Source organism: Euprymna scolopes, chromosome 4 (genome assembly GCF_053919585.1).
Source record: "Euprymna scolopes isolate OS-2025 chromosome 4, ASM5391958v1, whole genome shotgun sequence".
NCBI lineage: Eukaryota > Metazoa > Mollusca > Cephalopoda > Sepiida > Sepiolidae > Euprymna > Euprymna scolopes.
In genome coordinates, this window is record NC_136485.1 from 66,816,412 (window position 1) to 66,839,277 (window position 22,866).

A 22,866-nucleotide genomic window follows, 5' to 3' on the forward strand; every position below is an offset into this window, starting at 1 on the left:
ATTACTTTCAATGTAAGCAATACCCATGAAAAAATTGAAATAGCTTAAAATATTTCAATATTGGTATGTATGGAAAGAGCTTGATGAGCTAAGAAAGAATCTTTTAAAAAATTTTAAATCCAATTAAAATTAAGGAAGTTATGATTTTTGTGCCTCACACGTTTGGATATTTTCCCTTTTTAAGACCATATGCGTTTTGTCACATTTTTTACACTACTTTTTCAGTAAAAATGTCATATCTTTGTGCAAGGAACCAGGATATGCTACTGAAACTCTCCAGAAATTAATGGTTTCCAAATAATCTGCAGTAAATGCACATAAATATGTTGCAATTCTTTAAAAATGCCATATATCCATTAGAAGAAAAGAAGTTAAAGAACTCAAAGCTGAATTGCAATGCATTATATGTACAAATAACTGAAATCGAAATATAGGACTGTTTAAAAATGAATATATTGCAATATTTCTTTGGTATTATTGTAGATTAATACCGTCCGTTAACCCCCCACCCCCACCCCATCTGACCACCTCTCCAAAATATGCGCCTTTACCAGTTGAATACCTTAAAAACTTTCATGAAAGATAAACAAGTATTATTTTAGAATTTAATGTAAAATGATTCCCCATTTTGAGCCATTCTAGCGTTTTAGGGCAGTTAACCATTTTTTTTATATTGGAGATAAATCCTGTGCACTCCACCACCCCCCTCCCCAAAGACGATTATGTGTGGTTTTAAGAGGGTCTTTGTGCAATTATGAGAGGGTGGGGAAGTTGCCACTCTGACTTTGGGTTAATGATAGAGCTAAGGAAAATTATGTGTGAACACTCTGAAGACTTGATAGAAACAAAACAAAAATAATTTTAGAATTTAGAGTGGGGGTTAGTTTCACATAAATTTAATGCAAAATAAGTCACCATTTCGAGACCATTCTAGCTTTTAGGACAGTTGACTAATTTATTTTTTTATCAGTGATAAATGGTGCACTTTTCTTTAAGGAAGGATTTTTTTTAGACACTTCTATGTAGCTTACCAAGGAACTTTGTTTGATGAGGAGCTTGCCACTTAGACTTAGCGTTATTGTTAGGGCTAAAGAAGGTTTTAAGAGGAGGAGGCTTGCCACTCGTACGTAGGGTTAGAGGTAGGATTAAGGGATTTTTTTTTTTATTTTAAAAGAAGGCGTTTGACCCCCATATTTACGGTTAGTGGGTCATAATTATTGGCTTTTGAAAATGTTATGCCTTAAATTTTGGACATCAAATTACTTTTAAATATGAAATTTATTTTTGTTTGTCATAATTCTTAAGGGGTAAAAACAAGAATTATGACAAATAAACAAAAATAAATTTCATTTTAAACAAGTGACGTCACTAACAGAAAACGTGACGTTTGGAAAACTTATTTAAATATCAAAAGCTAACAAATCGTTCACAAATTTTTGATAAATTTAGTTTTTATTTTCAATTACATGTCTTGTCCGAGTGATACATTATTTCGTTAAACTTTCCAGTTTAAGACGTTTTTATTTCTTTACCTGGACTTCAGGCCAAGATCACAGTGTAGTATTCTGATGCTACACTTCGCCTTTTCTGTCCTGTCAGGGAAGAAGAAATCCTTCATGACTGAGACAATTTTTGTTTGTTTCTATCCAGATTGACCCTTTTTGGAAAGCTGGATTTTCCTCACATTAACTGACCTTGTGCCTAACTGTTCTCGTGGGGAGGAAAGTAAATAGGAACTTAACTAGAAACTGAGCACCTCCTACAAATATTTAAATATTGATTTTGTATTATATATATATAAATACAAAATCAATATTCATGTGAAATCTTATCATTTTTCTTTTACCCCCTATTCCCCTTACCTCACCCTTTTTTTAAACCAAGTAAGATCTGTGACTTACTTGTAGTTTCATTAAATACTTTTATATGCAAAATTCGATCCCGCATTTTGCTAATTCCTGCCCTCTGATGAGAAGGAGAGTATTTCTTCGAAACTCCACGGATTAAGGACTATCCACTTATCTTGTGCTTCCTTTTTTAAAATTAAATATGTTTTTAACTCTTTTTCAAGATGTCTTTTAACATGTTTTATTAATCATTTGTTCATATTATAAGCTCTATTTCCTTTTCGGTTTTATTGAGCTTTTACATCTGGTTGAGATTACTTTACCTGTAAATATTAACTCTTTAATATTTATAATATATTTTAAGTTTACTATTTTGATTACCTTGGTAAACTTGTTGTAATTTTTATTTTATTTTATATATATATATATATATATATATATATATATAATTGGGTAGATTAGTGTCCATTCGATTATAATCTGCTGAAAAATTTGTCAAAAAAAAGATGAAAAAAAGTATATTGGAGTGTGTGGGGGGGATACTGTTCGCACACGTGAAGCAAAAAAAAATCACATTTCACATTTTCCTTTTTTTTAAAAACAAAACAGTTTAATTCACCGTTAAAAACTAATGTAATGAATAGAAGGGCACACATTACATATTTATTTTTCAACCGTATTTTTTTAAAATTTTACCAAAAATAACGCCGGATTGCTTTAAAATTATATATTCTGATAACCGAATAGCTCTAGTTAAAGAGAATTATGTTCTGATAATGAGCTCCAACTAAATATGTAAGAACATTTTTAGTTGCGTGCAAGCGACTCTATAAGTCACTCCGTCGGTCCGTAGGTCAGTCTGTAACACTTTTGTGCTTGGCCTTTTTAGTTAAGATCAACGATCTGTCGTTAATAGATGCTGTTCTTAGCTTTTTAAGCTTTTCTTGGCCTTTTGGCCAAGAAAAGTACAGACAATACATAGAGGGGGCAGATATAAAACCCATATCGGGTGCCTGGGAGGCGATTGAGGGCAGAGTCCTGTCCCTCGCCATTTCCGATATACCGGAAAACCGGCTCCTGGGGATGAAGAAGGACCAGAGGAGCTTCGCCGTGTGGGACATCCTCCTACTCACCAAGGATGATGCGGAAAGACTCTCCCTCCAAGAAATAAAGCATGGGAGAGTCAAACTAATACCCGAATACCAGGGCAAGAGAAGGACTTGGGTGCAGGTATTTAATGTGCCAACCCAAATACCTGTGGAACTGCTAGGATGCCTCTTCAGCCAGTACGGTGAGGTGGAACAGGTGACCCCAGTATGGTCAAAACCTGGTCTAGAAGTGTAAGCCATTTTGACTTTCAGAACAGTTTCAGATGGTTCGCTGTTACACAGTCCTGGGAGGTGACTTGTTTGTAGTAGACAGTTCCACAGAACAAAATATTCTTACCGTGTCGAAACCCGGGAAAAGAACATGTGATATTGCTCCAGAAAAGGTTTAATATTTATGAAGCAATTCTGGTTTCTGATTGGTTGGTAGCAGAACGTGAATTAATTTGATTCGTCAGTTCTTAGCAGCATCGTTTATAAATAGAATCGTCCGACTGTGTGGGATCATACCCCATTATAGAACCAAAATATTGCAACACCTGGGACTCACTTGGGCTGCAATTAGGCTGAAGAGGGAGGGTGTTCAGGCGATACCAGCACTGCTGACATACAAGGATGCCAGGATGAAGATAGTCGCGGGGGGCCGTCGTCCGCACTGCTGATTCTACCAAAAGCAGGGCCACATGGCTAGGAGCTGCCCCCAAAGGGTAACCCCTAATCAAACGACCCAAAAGGCGGTCACAACCCTTGAGACAGCGCCCGCGCCAAAACAGGCAGAAACAGACCCTGCAACCGCGGCACCAACCCCAGCTCCAAGGAAAACCCAAACAACCCAGGAGGCCAAGGGGGAGGAATAAAGCACGGTAGTGAGACAACAAATGGAAGCCCATAATCCCTTCCGCCACTGTCCCACCACCAGCCCCAAAATCGAGGCAGCAGCCTCTGCAAATGCAGCAACAACAGCCACCGCAGCCAATGCCGTGGAAACAGTTGCAGCAACAACAGCTACCGCAGCAGCAAGTGCAGCAGAAGCAGAAGCAGCAATGACACCAACAATGACACCAGTGAGAGCAGCAGCAAATAGAGGAGCAGACACAACCAACGGCCCCCACAGCAATCGAGAAGGGGATCAAGTGGAGAAAAGACTGCTCCTCTGAGGATGAATCCGCAAGTGAGAGGGAGAAGAACTCAACCTCACCTCTCCCTGGTTCATTCGAAAGAATAAAAAAGAAAAACAAGAGAAAAAGGGAAGAAAAGGTGGCCCCCACTCTCTGTGAACATACACCACCCCTAACAACAAAATCCACTTCCAGCCCCAAACCAGACACCGCACCAACACCAGACATCGCACCAACACCAAACACTACACCAGCACCAACACCAGACACCACACAAACACACGTCCCCACAACAATGCAAACTGAGCCACAACCCCAAAAAGAAAAGGAAAAGAATGAACCGGGGGAAGAGACTCCTCTGCCTCTCGCAGACCAACCAAATTAAAAGCCCTTGCCCCCGAGGAACTATGTTATGTAGACCCTCTATCTGTGGAAACAGACATTTCCCATCGGCAAAGGAAAAACTTAAAACCTCTGCTCGATTACAAACAGATAGAGGGGAAAGATGTAAATATCCCCTCAAATTTCCTGGACGCCCTGCTCCTAATAACTTTTGTCAGAACTCCAGAGGCCTGCAAGACCAACTTGTGGACAAGGCTTCAGGCTGTTGAAGGGGCGTTTCCGGGAATTGAACTGGTTAAGAAAAATGACCCTTCTCTTGACGAACTGTTAAAACAATGCAAGGGAAGGGTCCCAGTGTCACTCTACAGAGCCATGAAATTAATTTATCCTTTGGACGTCGACGGCATTGCGAGAGAAGGTCAGGATATGAAAAACCTGACCACCTTGAGCATGGCACATAACGCCGGTGTCCTCTCCCCGGCTGACTTTGGAGCTGAGTGCGACATACCCTAATGTAGGTACCATGGCTTTGAATTTGGCTAGTTTGAATGCGAGGGGATGTGGCTGCTATTTAAGAGACGCATTTCGTTTCTTCTTGGACTGTCAGGTGCTGGCCCGAGATTTTGAGGTTTTCTCAGCATATGGCAGCCCACGAGGGAAGGGAGTTTCCATGCTGGTTAAACATACCCTGTCGGCGATGGTTGACGTTGTTCATAGGGATGTGGTGGGCAGGCTGGTTGTGGCCGATGTTGCTGTAAAAGATTCTGTGTTTCGGGTGAGATTGTTGGAAGCGGGTAGCACTAATGGCGGATTGGAATGCAATCTTAGATCCCGAGATAGATAAAGTAGGAGGCGATGCTAGAGGATCGGAGAGGTGCGAGTTCAACCTGGCTGATCTGATGGCTAGATGCAGTCTGGTCGACAGGTTTTGGGTCGAGCTTCCGGGGCGGGAGATGTGGATGTGGACCAATAGCGTTTCCTCTTATCCAAACACTTATTTGGACAGGATGTTAGTAAGGAGAGGTTAAGTAGACTTCTTATCTTGTCCCACGTTCACTTGGTTAGGCCAGACGGACCATGAACTAGTTATGGCTCAGCTGACGCTAGGAAATAGGCCTAAGTTAGTGGCTCACTGGAAGTTAAACGCCTCCCTTCTGGAGATACAAGACTTCCAAGAGAAGCTAATAGAATTAATTCAAAAAGCACTAGTGGGGGCGGTTACCGGGAGTAAGTGGTGGGTAGATCTAAAAGCCAAAATTAGAACCTTCTCCGTTAAGTATGCCCAATGCCTCGCACTAGATAAGGCCAAGACGAAGAAGAAGCTAGAGCAGAAACTAGCCCAGGCTACGGGGGAGGGTGATAGGGTTAGTCATGAACTAGCTAAGCAGGACCTTCTGCATTAGAATAGCAAGCGTTATCAAGGTTAAGTAGTCAGAGCTAGGCTTAGAAAGGTAGGCAATGAAGCAGTCAATTCCAACACTGATGGGCATCGTGAAATTTCTAGGCGTGGCTTGGACAAGTACATTATAAAGGTAAGACATCCGGATGGACGCATCCTGGAATCGACTCGGGAGATCTGCAAGGTGTTTCAAGAACATTTCGAGGAGCGTTTTACGCAGCAGCCCGATCTTCCGATCCTTGAGTTTAGCGACTATTTGGCTGACTCTCCCCACCTCGAGGCGGCTAGAGTGGCTAGTTGCGAGGGCCGGGTGACGAAGCGGGAGGTTTTTACTGCGCTGAAGCAGGTCAGCTGTGACAGATCGCCGGGATTCGATGGTCTGCGATATGAACTGTATTTGAGGCTGTCGCCCATGTTTCTGCCTCTTCTCATGGATGTGTTCAACCATTGGTTTGCTCAAGGATCCATCTCAGGGCAAGTCACCAAGGAAGTGATCACATTGCTGATGAAAGGTGATGGGCATGGTGGGGAAGAGTAAGACGATCACAGGCCCATAACTCTGCTAAACACAGAGTTGAAGATTTTGGCCAAGGTCCTGTCGAATCGGCTGCAGGTTGTTATCGGCGAGTTGGTTGAACCGGAACAGAACTACGCTGTGATGGGGAGATAGGCACAAGTTGTTCTGAATCTGATACGCAGGATCCTAGAGGAAGGGATAGATGACGACATGGAAGCCGCGCTGATCAACTTAGATCAGTCCAAAGCTTTCAATAGGGTTGACCATCGTTTCTTGGCATCTGTCTTCGAGGCCCCCGCTTTTAAACCGGACTTCTGCAAGTGGATCTCCGTGATGTATCAACAGCCCACAGCCATCGTGTAAGTCAAGGGAAAGCGCTCAAAACCCTTTGTTATCTCTCGGTTGGTTCGTCAGGGTCATCCGCTGTCACCCCTGCTCTATGTCCTGGCTTGGAGCACTTTCTCCGCAAGCTGAGATGTGGGGAGGCAAATTCAGCCCTGCACGGAATTGCAATACCCGGTGGCTCAGCCGCCAAGTCATCAGTGTTCGCCGATCTTTGTGTTGAGCTTCAGAGACATCGAGATTGTTTCGGAGGCGCTCGCTCAGTACGAAAGAATTACAGGGACCAAGATAAACCGCAGCAAGTCATAGGACTGCGGTTGCGCGCCTGGAGTGGCAACGCCAATCTTCCGGCGCCCTTCAGCTGGACGGAAGGCCCGGTTCGGATCCTCGGCGTGTAGTTCAGACCAGGTCTCCAGCTTGACAAAAATTGGTTGGAGGTACAGTCAAAGGTGGAGGCTGCAGTCAATTCGTGGCTTCCTAGGAAACTTTCCTTAAAGGGTAGAGCTAAGGTGTGCGCCACTTACCTCTTTCCTCTCATCCTTTACCGACTGGCCATACTTCCCCTGCCTGCACAACACCTAACAGCTCTCGTCGAACTTTTGTCCTCGCTTCTTTGGGACAGAGGAAGACACTGGGTGAGCAGACAGGTCTGTATTCAACGTCCGTGTGAGGGAGGCTTGGGAATGCCAGATTTGAAGTGTCATCGAGACGCTGGCCTTCCTGAGCCACTATATTTCTTTTTTTATTTTTTTTTTTACACAGTAATCACCACTTATCAAGGCCCGGAAGCCACTCAGGGATAAGGGTTATAAATGCAAGATGACCAACCGTGGCACACCGTGGTTACTGCCGCCTTCCCCGACCTCATTCTCAACCCTTCTATCGAGAGCTATCACAGGCCGCCGGAGGAATCTGCCTACATGAAAGAGTGCCGAGCCGCGCTAAAACGACTACCAAGGTTCAGCGACCTTGTGACTGCTATCCATAGTGAACACAGGGATTTAGTAAAGGGGGCCGCCAACAACCCGCTATGCGCGCATTTGGGTTGGCAGCAGAGTGAGATCCGCTCCGCGTGGAGCTGTGCGACAGGTTCGAGTCATCTGAACAATTCGGAGTTCTCTCTGACCTGGCGATTGGCTCGAAATGCACTTCCACTCAACAACATACAATGCAGTTCCGGGTTTTTGCAGTCGCCTGATTGTCCCCGGCCATAGAAACGACTGATCAAGCTTTCTCCGATTGCCATGAACTCCGCCAGTACTGGTCATATGTCAGCGAGGTGACGGCTCGCATCGATCCTGAGCATTCTCGCCCGATTACCGTATCCAATGTTGTGGACAACATGAGGCTGCCGTGGGACCAGGAAAGACAAATGGTCTAGGTTACGATCCTGGCCGTGGCGAGAATGGTGATTTGGACGTCGCGTCTGCAAGGTTGTCGGGGTGGGGGTGGGGGGGTCTTTTTGATCGCTTTCTTTAAACACCAACTACGGGTGAAGATCAGATGCGATCGAAGAAGGCTGCATCGCCCGGCATTTGACAGATGATTGATACCTATAGCAAGTCTGTGTATACAAAGAGGAGCCAAATTTGAATATGTGTTCCCCGCCTAGGTGTGGAACGCGCAGTTCCGTAAAGATTAAACAAGTAGCCTCTCAGCTAGCTGAGTGTGTTCCATCCCTCCCCGATTAGGAAGCCTCCAAAATCCCCACCCCCTCCTACTTGCAATTTTTGTTTTCACCCCTTCCTCTAAATTTCACCCATCTTGGAGAGAAAGAAATACAAACTAACCCCCATCCTTACCCACAAAATTTTCTTTTCTCCAGTGACCCCATCTAGAGGGCATCCCCACTTACAGACTGACCCGCAGAAGTGAGGTTCCTTTTACAAACTTAGTGGACCGGGCAGTCTATCAAATAGACGGGGTTGGGAGGGTCCTACTAATCACCTTTTGTTTTTTCTTCCCCCGCCCTCGACACAAATGAATTATTGTACCATTTTTATTGTCATTTTTTTTTTTGTTTTTACACGTCAATAAAAAATGTTTTAAAAATTGGGAGTTAAGTAGGACGTCCCCTAGTACGAAAGCGTGATTGCGGTATTATGGTGTAAGAAGATACTAACTGGGAGAAACTTTTGATTTTGTTTAGTTCTGGAGTGACAAGGATGACCAACGACCCCCACAATCCCCACCTTTTGAGTTGGCTATATGCCTGAGTTTTTTGTTCATTTTCACTGTACCTTTAACATGAATAAAAGATTTAATATCTCAAAGTGTAGTATCTGTTCTTACTACATGCTGTACTTATGTTTGTAATTTTGTGATATAAAGTGGGGGATCACTTTTCTATATTAATTTAATGTAAAATGATCACCCACTTTACAACCAGTCAGTCTCAAAGCCATTCAAAGTTTTCATTCTCCAGATCATTCAAGTTGTTTTTGAAGGATTCCAATTATTTTTTAAGCATTCAAGTCATTCTTAAGGTCATTCAATTCATCCTTAAGTTCATTAAAGTCATTTTAAGTCATTTACTTTTTATTTATTGAAGTCATTTCAGCCCATTTTTCGGTCATTTTAGTTTATTTTTTAAGAATTTCATGTCAATCCTACATTCACGCATTTATTCATTACACGAGAGCACGCGACTAATGGCTATCGGCCTTATTTTTTTATATTCATATTTTCATTAATTTTTAAATCGCTCTGGAATAAAAAACAAAACAAAGAAAATTTTGTTTACAGTAAAGTAATTACTATCAGCGATAGTAGCTGCTGCTCCTACAGATTGTTTTTAGATACTTTTAAAGAACAGAACAATTTTTTCCAGGTATCATGATTTTAAATTGCTAGGTACCACAAGAGAAAGCCGGTTACATTTTTATTTTTAATAGATAAATGTAGTAAAAAGATGGATTTATTTAACAGTGGGTGTCCGAAGAAATTTTTTTTTCAAAATTTTCCAAACTCGTCATGTTGAAGTCTTTTTTTTAACACAACAAAAAAAATAAGCTGTCAAAAGAATTTCAAGCAACCGAATCCATTAAAAGTGACATCTCTTCTAGCTAATTTCCAAATTTCATGACGAAATTTTTAAGATAAAAGTGGTACGACCATTTATAAATCGGGGGGGGGGGGGTCATTACAAAATCTTACCGAAAATGCTGTTTTATTATCTTAACTTGTTAGCACTGTATTTGCTTAAAACTCTTAAAATATATAATGTACATTATTTATTAATTTATTTGAAAGTAAATTCATTTTTGAACAAAATAGTGGTATTTTGAGGACTTAAGGTGCTTTGGTTTTTAAAATATGACGATTTTAGCAGAACCCGCTTCAAATCCATAATTATCCAAAGCGTTTTATTGTCCATACGTATTGCTATTCAATGCATCTAAAACCATGCTTCTATCTTTACATCATCAACATTCTGATTCCCATCTGGCATCAATTGAAATGAATGGCTCTCGTCTTGGGGAGGCTCCATGTTTCGACAAGCTTCTGAGCTTGACCTTTACTCCTGATCTAAAATGGAATACATACATCCAATCCGTTGCCAAGGTCGCTGGAAAAATGATGGGATCCTTCTATCGATCCAATTGATAACTACCTGCTGATGCAATTCTCTACCTATATAAGAGTCAGGTATGTCCAAGGATGGAGTACTGCTGTGACATCTGGGCAGGCAGAAGCTGCTAGGAAGACCGTATTCTGCCTTGACAGAGTTCAGAATAGACTTCATAGCCTAGTGAGGGATTGCCTTTTCTCCTCTCTGCAACCTTTCTCATAGAAATAGGTTGCAGTGAGGAGAAAATGGAGCCTGTCTCTGTTTTATCATTATTTTCATGGCAAGTGCTCATCTGAGCTCCAATCTATGCCCCCCCCCTCGCCATAGTTTGGTTGCAAACACTATCAATAATTTCCCCTACTCTTTATCTGTGCCTAAACCTAAACGTAGATTCCATGAACAAAGCTTCTTTCTTAGAACTGCACACCTATGGAACTGTTTCTTCCATTTACCTGCTTTCCAACTGACTACAATATGGCCATCTTCAAGTCCAATGTAAACAAGTTCTTGATGAGCTGTTCCCTTTAAGTAATCCAATTTACCAAATTTACATTTCTAACGATTACTATATTGTCCTTTTGACCACTGTACAAAGTTTCCAAAAGTTATTTCTTTTTTGTTGTTGATTGCTAACCTTTTTATTCTTATTCTTCATATTGTTAATATGCAATCAGATTCATAAAAGGTTCACGTTTGATATGAGGGCAACTCTGAGAGTGATGCGTGCCTCATACCTACTAAAGCTTTTCATAGGTGAGGGACTTTAAATGATAAATTATGTAGCTGATCTGCTGTGACAGTGAAAGAAGCTATATTGAAGACATTAACTCCCAAATGAGGTAGACATTTTCTTATTATCACAGCAAGTTTTACTTTTTGCTTGAATAGGAAAAATGCTGTTAGCAACCACAAATTATGATGTAAATATTTTTTTTATTAAACATTTTTTCTTTAACTTGTTTTAAAATTTTGGGATAAAATATCTTCCATAGTTGAAGATTAAAATTGTTTCATTTTAATAAAAGTTTACCCTTTTTGTTATAATTAATAAAGTTGTTTTGTTTTTTTTTTTGTTTTTTGTTCTTGAAGTAGCAGTTTGATGTTAGGAAACGGTTTTATGGAGAGTAAAAAACTGGACTTTGGGTTTACCTTCGGCAGCCTCATAACTTCTGTTTCCTTTATTGCGTCCTTTAATCGTCATATTCCATGAGCGATGTTCCTGATAAAGGAGGAAAAATTGCTGTTTTTTGGGTTTGGAATCTACCAATATCATTGGCTGTTTTTTGACCTTGAAGTGTTTTTCTTTAATTTTTTTTTTTTTTTTTTTGTTCATTAAATCCAATGGTTTCATGCCCTGTTTGGAGGCAACTTCCAGAAAAAAAAAAAAGTCTTTCTTGGAGGATTCAGATTTAAAAAAAAAAAAAACTATGAATTGTATTTCTTATTAACTTCATTCTCAGGTGAATTATTTCAAGAAAAATGCTTAACTTTTAATCAGTTTATTTTTGTTGAATTGAAATCCAAGTGTAGAAACTAAAAAAAAAACAAAAAAAACTCATCTCTAACAAACTTATACAATTCTGAAGGCAACTTGTCAACCAAGGATAGACTATCAGGCATGTGTATGTAGTGTCATGATTATGGAAGTGAAACCTGGCCAGAGGGAGTTGAGGATATATGTTGCATGGAGTGAGTGATACAATAGATGTGTAATGTGAGTTTTAAAGACAGGGTTAATTCTGCTGATCTCGGGAAGATCCAATGTTCCTGATTTTATCAGAATTAAGCCTGTCTTTAAAACTCCATCATACATCAATTGCCTAGAAAAATTAACATACACTTTTCCTTGGAGCAACACCTTCATTCAGATGTGCGAAAAAATGTAAAAGAATTCTTCTGTGGCTAATTTACTAGTATTCCAAATTTTGTGAAAACTGATTCAGCCATTTTTGTTTAATCTTGATAACTAATAAAAAATTTACACCCAAAATAAGACAACTTGGACAAAAAAAAAATGGTTCTTGTCCAGAATTCCTCCTCAAATTAAAAATAAATAAAGATTTGTATAATCTACGTACCTGTGACCAAACAAAAACATTCCAAAAATCACCTAAATTGATCAAGTAGTTCTATTTTTATAAGGAAAATCATTTTTAAGCAATTAATCTCACAAGTTTGAATTGTTGAGTTATCTCCCTTGTTAAAATTATTTATCAAGATGGTGATGTAAAACAGTTGTTCCTCTCTTACTCATAATATTCGATTTTCTTAAAAATAAAACTTCATCTATCTTTGATTTTTGGAATATGATATTTTTGTTCCATCATGAATACATAAATTATACAGATTTTTCTTTATTATTTCTTGTTTTGTTTTTTTTTTTATATAGGGGGATTTTTGGACGAGAACCAAAAATAAATAAAATAAACTTCTGATTGAACAAACACAGAAAAGGAAAGAAAGAAAAAAAAAGAAAGAAAAGAAGTAATGTTTTCATCTTTATACAATTAATAAATCTGTTGAACAATTTCATTTAACTGGATTAAAAGAAAAAAAAATGTTTTGTAAAAATCTAAGTAAAGTCTTATGAAATCCAGACATGTTAATATTTGGAATGTTAGAGGCATTTGTTTTGTTAGGTACGATTGCACAAATAGCAGCCAATGACATGAGAGAGAGCAAACTCATTGAACTTTGTATTTATTTGAAAGACTAATAACACTCTCTGCAATCATTGTCATTATCACACACACACACATATATATATATATAGAGATATATATGTATGTACAACTGGTCATACATCCATACAAGGCTTTCATACATACAAGCAAATAGAGGATTTGTGTGTGTGTGGTTGCATTAAATATGAAAAGGACAATCTAGTCATTCGAACAATTATCCAAGTTCAAACTGCAGAAGGTCATTGAAAAACAAGCTGAAATATTCAGAAAAGAAAATGGAGAAAAGAAATTGTCTGAACACAGATTATTCCATAAGACGTATCTTCTCTCCTAGGAATTAAAAAAAATTTTTTTTTTAAATTAAAAAATGGTGGCACATACCAATTTAGCTCAATTCCAATAGAGTATTTCATACAGCTTTAAAATTAGTTATATTTAGCACCCAACTCAGATCAGAGTCAAATCGCATTCATCCATTTAAGTATAATCAGTAAAAGACCTATACTTCAGAATGTAGCTTGTTCTGACATGCTAAACCTTACATGTTTAAAAAGTTCAACTAATGATCAAACTGAAAATAGATACGTAAAAATCTGCCTTTAAAAATATCCTTAAACTAAACAATAAATAAACAATGTCATTTTTGTTTAAATAAGTTATTTTGATTTTTACAAATATTTACAGTTTCGTCTATCGATGTCTTCTGATAAATTCTCATTTTGTAGAGGTTTATAAGCAGGAGAGAAAGTGATTTACTTTTGTCAAAATAGACAAAATGATCAAAGAAAAATTGCCACTCAAATCCTAGTACAAGAAATATTGTAAAACCTTTGTAGATAATGTTAACTCATGTTTATACAAGATTAAATTATCTTTTATTATTAGAATTATAAATATATATATAAGTCATTGCTTCCTGTCTTTCAAGAATAATCGACTGGAGATGGAAACTTGCTTTATTTTAGTTAAATTTTTATAAAAACATAAAAAATTGAAATGCAAGTGAAACTGTCTTAATATTCGTGTTTGTACGATATAATTTTATTTAAAAAAAAAACAAAAAGAACTTTGTGTTAGCAGGTGAAAAATTGCCGCCATCTTGTTTATATCAAAACGGAAAATTGCCTCCTTTTTGAACTCTCCAGTGGCTTATGATTGTTTTCATCAAATTTTATTTTCTTTAATAAATAATTTTCTACCTTATCGATTTTCGTATTTTTTTTATATAATCATCTTAAAAATATGAGGAATACGTAGATACCATTGTTGTCAGGTGAAATTCAGTATTACGATTTTCAGAACTTTGTCTCAATAGTGTAGAAGTGCCAAATAATACATTTAGGTAAAAACACTATGTACTCAAGTGTCATGTCAAAATTAATAAACATTCCAAAAATTTTTAAAATAGAAAAAAAAAAAAAAAAAAAAAAAAAAACATTAGCGATCCCCCATTTTTTATTTTGAAATGTAAGATTTTCAAGAATTACAATAGTCAAAATCACACAAAGCTTTCAAAAATCAGACTGCAGTTATCTCCCCTGGATTTTAATAAATCTTCATGATATTTGTAAAAACTGTATAATTTGACAAATATTATATTTACTTGTAATTATTTTTCTACTCCATTTTCTGTAATTAAAAAAAAATTGCTTTTACTAATTTCAACATGACACATAAAGTACTTCATTATTTTTACCCAAAATACATTTTTGGAAACTAAACTATACTGCACAAGCATGTGAATATTCACTTAACAGAATTCTTAGATGAGCACAAGAAGCATTCAATCAAATCCACTGGTCATTCTTCATGACATGAAAATGCGAAAGACAAAACCTGTTGATTAAGAACCCTTGGCTGCCACAGATTCAAGTAATAACAATAGCGAAAGATGTTAACATTTAGCTTATCCATAAACACCTCTAAAAAAACAAAAAACAAACAAAAAATTTAATATTTTAACAGTATAAAGACACACAAGACAAAAAAAAAAAAAAAAAAAAAAAGGGACAAAAATATAAAATAAAAATTGTAATTTTTAAAACAAACATTCTGCATTATTTAGACAAAAGATTTCAAATTAACATTCAAAAGTGTTCGCCTCCAACCCTATCGCAAATAACTTTACACACGTGAGAAATTAAGTAAATATGCCACAAAATGATCATCGATGTGGATATAAAATGATAGCAATGAAAATAAATAAGATGATCTTCAGCAGTGGTCAGTGGTTTGAGGAAAGTTTACACTTTCTTCAAAAGCCCTGAGTAAATTATACAAAAAAAAAAAATCCATGTGGGATAATGGGTGGGGCGGAACAAAGGAGAATTAAATATTTGTCACCACACAACATGACAAGAATGACTTCCAACTGTAAAATTATGTTTAACATATAAAATAACATCTTTTTTTAAAAATAAAAAAAAATTCTACAGATTATGTGATTACAGATAATAAAATTCCGTATTAACATTCCTTATTGAAAGGACGATTCCAGTATTAAAAAAAAAAAAAAAAAAAAAAAAAAAAAATTTTTTTAAATTGATCTTATAATAAAAACCTTCCAATCATGTTAGTTTTTCCCTGCTAAATGGTGAAAAAAGAATGTACAAAAATAAGTAAAACATGAGTTACCTCCTCTTGTGATCATTACAACTTGAATAATCCTTGCGACCATTAAGCAGAACTTTTGTTGGATTAAAGGAGGAGAGGGAGGGATGACTAATAAGTGTAAATTTAGTTATTTGTAAAATAAAAAAAAATTTTTATTAAGTGCAATTTTTTTTTTTTTTTTTTTTTTTTTTTTTAATTCGGAGAGCATCACCCCCTCTCACTCCTCAAGCCAAAAATTAAAATTTCTTTGGGGTTACAAATACTTGCTTTATTTATGTAAATCCTAACTTGAATTTTGAGCAAAATTTAATGCAGTAAAATTCTTTTTGATATTTGCACAACATTGCCATTTTGGGGACATTTCAGTCCTCCTAGGTAATACAATGTTCTCATGGGTTTGCCAATATTTGTTTCATACCGATGTAAAACTATTACTTCTAAATTCTGATTGATTTGGAGATTTTTTTTGTGTAAAGGTATTTGTAAAAATTCCATTTTAGAACCCCCATCCTCACCCCATCCCAGACGAACAAAATTTCTTTCCACATTCACGACCTTCATCCATGCATTTTGTGATAACTAATGAACCAATTTTACAAAAACATCAGAATCCTAAGAGAATACGAAGAAAGGGAAAAGCATAAATCCTTCATGATTAACATTGGAAACCAAAATAAAGAGAACGCTTTTCATGCGACGCTATTCAATGCAAACAACTTGATCCTCCGCCTTCCAAATCAACAAAGTCTATCAACAGACAATAGAAATATAAAAATTACAAACAATAAAATAGTTGTTCTTTTTAATGTCAGGTATTGCTATTATAAGCATTAATCAGACAGTGGAAGTCATGGAGTCACTGGTAGAATTGAGAAGACAGTCTTGGTGTTAACGGGAAGGAGGAAAAGTTGTTGAAAAAAAAAGAAAGAAAGAAAGCTGCAGATGATATGCACCCTTGGCAATAATAACTGAAGTGTCCAATGCTGTGATGACCTTCCAAGAGACAGTGTGTACAGGGACTGCAGTAGCAATCTAAGAGGATGTTCTAAAGATCCCCCGATCCTTGTTATAGGCAGTCTCGACTGGTCAGCTTTGTCATCAAGGCTACTGGTACCAATGTCACTTTGTTTGGAACCAAAAAATGGTAAGAACCTGAAGTTTTACTGGCCACTGTAGCAGATGACTACCAAAATGGACACCTGTGTAAAGAAGAAAAAGAATGAAATTAGTAAGACTATTTAAAAGTGAAGAAACTTGTATCGCAAGAAATATGTTGCCAAATGAAATTGTTAATTCAATGACTAACCCTAAAGAGTAAAGACATTTTTAACCAAACATGCAGGTTCCTTTTCATGAGTGAAACATTTACTTTCATCATAACTAATGTTTGTGCAAAATTTTTTTTAAATCCAAGGCATAGTTAATGAGAAAAGTGTGAACAAACGGGCAAGCGATTTTGGAGCAATTTTACCTCTATAATTCCCCCTAGAGGGGGCAACCAAAGTTATCCTGGAAAATCTGGCACAAATTTACTTTCACCATGACTAATGTTTGTGCAAAATTTCAAAAGTCGTGGTTATTGAGAAAAGTGCGAACAGATGAACAGGAGTGAATTACTAAGTCTCCTTTGTTGGAGGAACCAAAAATGGAAGATGGATATCTTAGTAATGGTGAAAAGTGAAAATAGGTAATTATGCAGAATACGAACCGTGTAAAAGAATAACAATTTAGAAATCCATTCTTAATATAGCAAGGTAGGTATTTCTTTTAACTATTTTATCTTTTCACCTAACAATTTAATAAATAAGATATTGTAAAAATTGAATTTAATTTGAAAATAGGTTCAAAATCATATCACATCATGAGTACCAAATTATGAAACTAACAAGTATTACTATGTTAAAATAAAAAATAAAGAATGCTATTAAGTTAGAAATAAAAATTAAAGAATATTACTAAGTTAGAAATAATTTTTAAAAATTATTATTACAGAGTTAAAATAATGAATATAATTAAGTTAAAAATAAAACAATAAAAAAAAGTTCATTTTGGCAAATTGTCTGCAACAATCATATTTAAAATATGTATTTGTCAATATTTTCAAATAATACTTCATTGGATCTCAAAGTTCTCAATATATCAAAGAAGAAATCAGTTCGGGCACTTTTCGAAAAGCCCCCTCCCTTATGAAAAAACAAAAAGAAAAAAAATCTGTGTGATATACATACCCATGATAGAAAGAAAATATTGTACACTAAAATTTACGTAAATCAATCACGTAATTTTATTTGTATAAATAAAATTATTTTTAAGTGAATTTGGGTTTTTCCAATCCCCTCCCCATGTTAAGAATGACTTTTTAAAATCTTGTAAGTTTGAATTATTTAGAGTTATCTTTTTTGTTCTTTCAGGCTGTTTTTAATATGGCATAAGATTGTCACTTATAGTTTAGTTTAGCCATGAAATTTGATGTTCTTATCTCTATATAAATAAAATGAACTCATTTTTTCCCGTCGGATTTTGACATTAATAGGATTAAAAATCAAGATATTTCATGCAAATATAATATGCACAAACGGCAGAACAATATCTGAGGTGTGTTATAGGCTTATTATTTCTCAAATTCCTCGATAATCTTAGATTTCTATACTTTTTCTGCTGAGAAGTCATGGCCAAAATCGGTTAAGATCAATGGAAGTGGTAAAATATTTTCTCTCTAATAAATTCCTCCTCCCCCTGCCACCACTTAACACCGTTTGGGGATCGTTCACAAGGAACAGTTGAGAAGAGAACACCGGTTTGGCTTCGTAGTTCTTTCATGTTAAGTTATATAAAATCACTAAACTAAGCTGCAGTGCTCTGTGGCGTAGTGGTTAGCGTGCTGGACAATTCACATTATATTTTCACGTTCGCGCCGACCTACCGTAGTCGTTTTTTTTTGTTTTGTTTTTTTTTTCCTAAACAACTGGAATGGACTTTTCTTGGTGGCCGAACTGTTAACGTTGCAGATGTTTGTTTTTTTGTTTTTTTTTTCACACTTTATTTTCCTACTTTTACTCATGACTCCGGGTTTGATCCTTCCTACTTACCTACCATAACATTTTTTACCCCCCCCCCCCCCGTCCCGGAAACAAACACTCGGGCAATGCCGGGTACCCCCGCTAGTTATAAATAAAACTACTTGATCAGATTTTCTTTCTGTCACATATATGTACAACATAGATTTTAGTTTAGCACCTACATTTTAATCCTAAAAGAAATATTGAAAGCAAAATTCAGTGAAGAATTTAACTCGGGGTGAACGTGATATATTGGAAGATCCTGACACTCCTGATAATGGATTACTCAGTCTATAAAAGACGCTAGCAAGTGATAACCAGGTGAGGAGTAAATTTATCTTGATATTACAGCATTCAAGATACATTAGAGTGTCAGTAGCTTAATTCTAACATTGTATCGTTGTACAATAAACTAGTTATAATTTACTTTGTCTGCTGAGTCTCATTTCATCTGATTAATTTACACTCATTATATTCCCCCATAGGTACGTTAGATTGTTTCTGCTTTTGAAAATAGATTGAAATTGAACAAGCACCTCAATTTCTTGAGAACGAAACCTTTGAATTAAAGACATTCGTTTTTTTTTTTTTATATATTTTTAAAATGTACTTTTATCTTTTGCTTTTTAATAAAATGAATGCAAGAAATGAACGCTAAAGAGATGTACAAATCTGGAAAAAAAAAAAAAAGAAGTCTACATTTAGATCCATTCATAAAACATGCATAAACTGTAATGAATCATATAGGATTGACATATCATTCAAACACGGTAATGTTTGAATGATATGGTTAAGTGGATTGGTTGGTTGTTTTTGCTTTACGGCATATCAACCCTTTTCGGGTTATTTAATGCCAAATCCAAAGATTTTGAAGAAAATGTTTTTTAATAAAATATATTTGTTGTTTTCAAGACGGTTTCTATTCAACCCATAGTTGGGACCATAACAGGTACTATCACTCAGAGTGGACCTGGGAGCAATGGTAATTAAAGTGTGGCTCCACACTCCCCAAAGCCCACAAGCTGGGGCCCTCACAACTGGATATAGTTTAAGGTCATATCCAGGACCTGGTTAAGTGGAAGTTTTAGTTATTAAGAACTGCTTTAAAGCTTCACCGCTCACTCATTTTTCGACCAAATTTCAAACAATTATTACAGTTTATAGATCAGCTATATTAGGAAAATTTTTTTAAATTTTCGTTTAGTAAAACAAAAGTTATGATGTATTTTCTGGTGTTCAAAATCGTAAAATGATATGAGGTGAGCGACTTTTTTTTATGACGGGTTTCTATAGCAACCAAGTCGCTACAGTGACTACTGTTGCTACTAATTCACTAATGAAAGCATGAAAGGGAGATAATTGGGATGATTTTATTGAAAGCAGACGAGTGCTGTACATTGTTATTACATATGTGTTTAAGGGGCAAAAAAATAAGACTAAAATTAAACAAAGAACAAGTGAATTTATTGGAAGCCTGGAAAAATCATGGATTAAAATTGAAAAATGCAAGCATGAAAAATAACATGGTTAAGCTTAAACATGGAAAAGTAAAGGACTGGTTCTTAAAACTGAAAAAGAAAAGGACAAGATATTCTCATAAAAATATGATAAATTTATAACTTAAAATATTGCAGCATTAAGAATTTTTTTTTAAATTCAATTTATAACATTATATAATCAATTCTTAATGCTGCAATATTTTAAGTTACAAATTTATATTTTCATGAGATAATCTTGTCCTTTTCTTTTCCAGTTTTAAGAACTAGTCCTTTACTTTTCCATGTTCAAGCTTAACCATATTACTTTTCATGCTCGCATTTTTCTATTGTAATATCCAAATTCATAATCTGATTGAAAGAATAAAAATGAAGTCATTATCATATTCAGTCTAACATCGATTTTTCATGCTGGAATGCATTGAACAGCTTTTAGAAATTTACTTCAAAATTAAATTATTTCTTGTCAATGCTTTATTCATCTCTCATCATTATCCCTTCCTGTTTTCCTTGGCCTACCTCTGATAACCGAGATTGCTGTCTTAACTGTTTCACAGCTACTAACCCAAGAACTCTCATCGATTCTTTCACTATGGCTATAATAGCCAGCTCTGTTCTGTACACATTGTTCAGATTTAATTTTCCTCCAAAATCATCAGATCTAACACTCACATTACACATCCATCGTACCATTCTCATATCATTTCTCTCCATGCAGCACATGTCCTCAACCTTCATTAGCACACCACCTAATAAACTCTTCTATTAATTGACAGTGGTAAACCTCTACAGGTTAGTAAGGACTGAAGTTCCCATAACTTACTTCATCCACTTTTAACTCTTGCACTCACACTAGCATCTGCTCCATCCTGTGCTCCAATAGTATAACCAAGTTAAAAGTTCTAAACAATTTTAATAGCTTTGCCATCTAGATATACTTTCTTCACACGAGTTTTCATTCATTTCCATTGTCTTAAGACGTTTTGCACATCAACTACTTATCCTCTCTCAATCGTAATTCTACTGCACTTACGAATACCACAAAAAATTGCACCTAACTCTTTCTCCACAAATTGAGCAGAGAAATTTTCCTCTTTTTGGAGAGCTTTCTAACACTACAACCACTGATCATCAATCTAAGAGATACTACACTTTGATCTTTGATGCCTGGGCCACGGTGCCCCAGGCATCAATGATCAAAGTGTAGTACCTGTTCTGGCAGATACTACAATCAAAGACCATTGTCTTTGTGCCAATCAGTTTCTGGGCCATGTAGGGGCAGCCCTATATACCAAGAGGCATCACTACCAACTCCCTGTTCCCTTCTCTCAGGGGAGCTGGTCCCTTTTTCTTTCCCCCTCCCTACATTAAAAAACGGCCTTGTGCCTAATTTGCTCAATGGGGAAGCAAATAAATACAAACTGATCATCAATCTAAGTTGGCCTTCTGGCCAAGATTACAGTGTAGTATCTGTTCTGATGCTACATTTCACCTTGTCTGTCCTCAGTCAGTGGAGGAGAAATGCTTCATGACTGAGACAATTTTGGGGGAGCTGGATTTTCCCCACATTAAAAACCAACCTTGTGTCTAACTCTGTCCTCATGGGGAGGCAAGTAAATAGGAACATTCAATTTCAGACATTTACTTTCCATAGTAAAAAAAACTGAATTTCTCTTCAATAATCACATCTCATGAAGCAAATTTTAAAAAGAAAGAAAAAGGTTTTAAAAAAGTTGACACACACCATCCTATATAGCACTGACACAAATTCTCATGGGATGTTGCTTGACAAATAAGTAAGTCCACTTGCTTGGCAACTTCAACTGCTTCTTGTTTGGAAAAGTCACGACCTGGAAACAAAGAATGAAAAGAAAAGGCATTTACCAGATCATAAAGACAACAAAACAATAGTAATTGGTTGATCATTTTTTTTTTGTTTTCTACTGAGCTATTTTGTTTTGAAATTTTATACTTGATGTTTTTGTTGTTGCATTTTATGGCATGTCAGCCATTGTTAGGTCATTTTGTGAAAAATCGTACATGGTTTTGTATATACAATCGATTTGTAAATTAATTTGAAAAATTTTTATTACATATACAACACCAGATCTACTCAAATTGTCGCCCATTTCATATAAACCAGGTTACTAACTATGAGAATCAATGTGTCCATATTATTATTTGCATAGGAGGAGCAGCAAGAAGAAGGAAGTAAGGAGAATTGGCAACAAGTTCATCATTCATAATTAGTAGCAGATATAATTCCCTCCTCCTTTAGGTAAAGTGACTTAATTTTAACATGATCTATCAAGCCCACTATCTGATGCATCTGTAAGCATTATATCACCCACACAAGGAAATAACATAAGATCAACTCACAATTTTTAAACTCAGGTCAAAGACTTTGTCAAAAGCATTATATTTTGCCCAGCATAAAGATTATTCTTACAATTAATCGGTTGTGCTGGTATGGGCATGTGAAGTGTTCATCCTTTTGAATAAACTGTTGCGGAAGAATGGATATCTTGAATCACAGGAAGGTTGGCCAGTCAAGGAAAATTGGAAGCAAGTCTGCACAGAGTGGAATTTGGAGACAGTTGACTCACTGATTTGTGAGAACTGGAGAGCGAACTTTTGAAATACCAGAAAACGTGTGACAGGAAAAACATGATGTTAAATGAATAGAAGAATTTGTTTCGATCTGCTTCAAGATTCCATGTCTGGTCGGCACTTCTTTATGCAGTTATATCTGTAGTTAGTTGATTATTAATT

General features: G+C 36.3%; 1 protein-coding gene across 2 annotated transcripts in view; it reads right to left on the reverse strand.

Moving 5' to 3' along the window:
• Positions 1 to 16,319: 16,319 nt before the first annotated feature.
• LOC145268167 (serine/threonine-protein kinase mTOR-like) overlaps positions 16,320 to 22,866 on the reverse strand; it is a 223,826-nt gene continuing 217,279 nt past the window's right edge. For both annotated transcript variants that reach the window (XM_080123389.1, XM_080123381.1), the window contains 2 exons: positions 21,839 to 21,944; positions 16,320 to 16,738 (listed from right to left, as the gene is read on the reverse strand). In XM_080123389.1, coding sequence (XP_079979515.1) covers positions 16,723 to 16,738; positions 21,839 to 21,944 — 122 coding nt within the window. In that variant the 3' untranslated portion in view covers positions 16,320 to 16,722. The remainder of the gene's footprint in view (positions 16,739 to 21,838; positions 21,945 to 22,866) is intronic.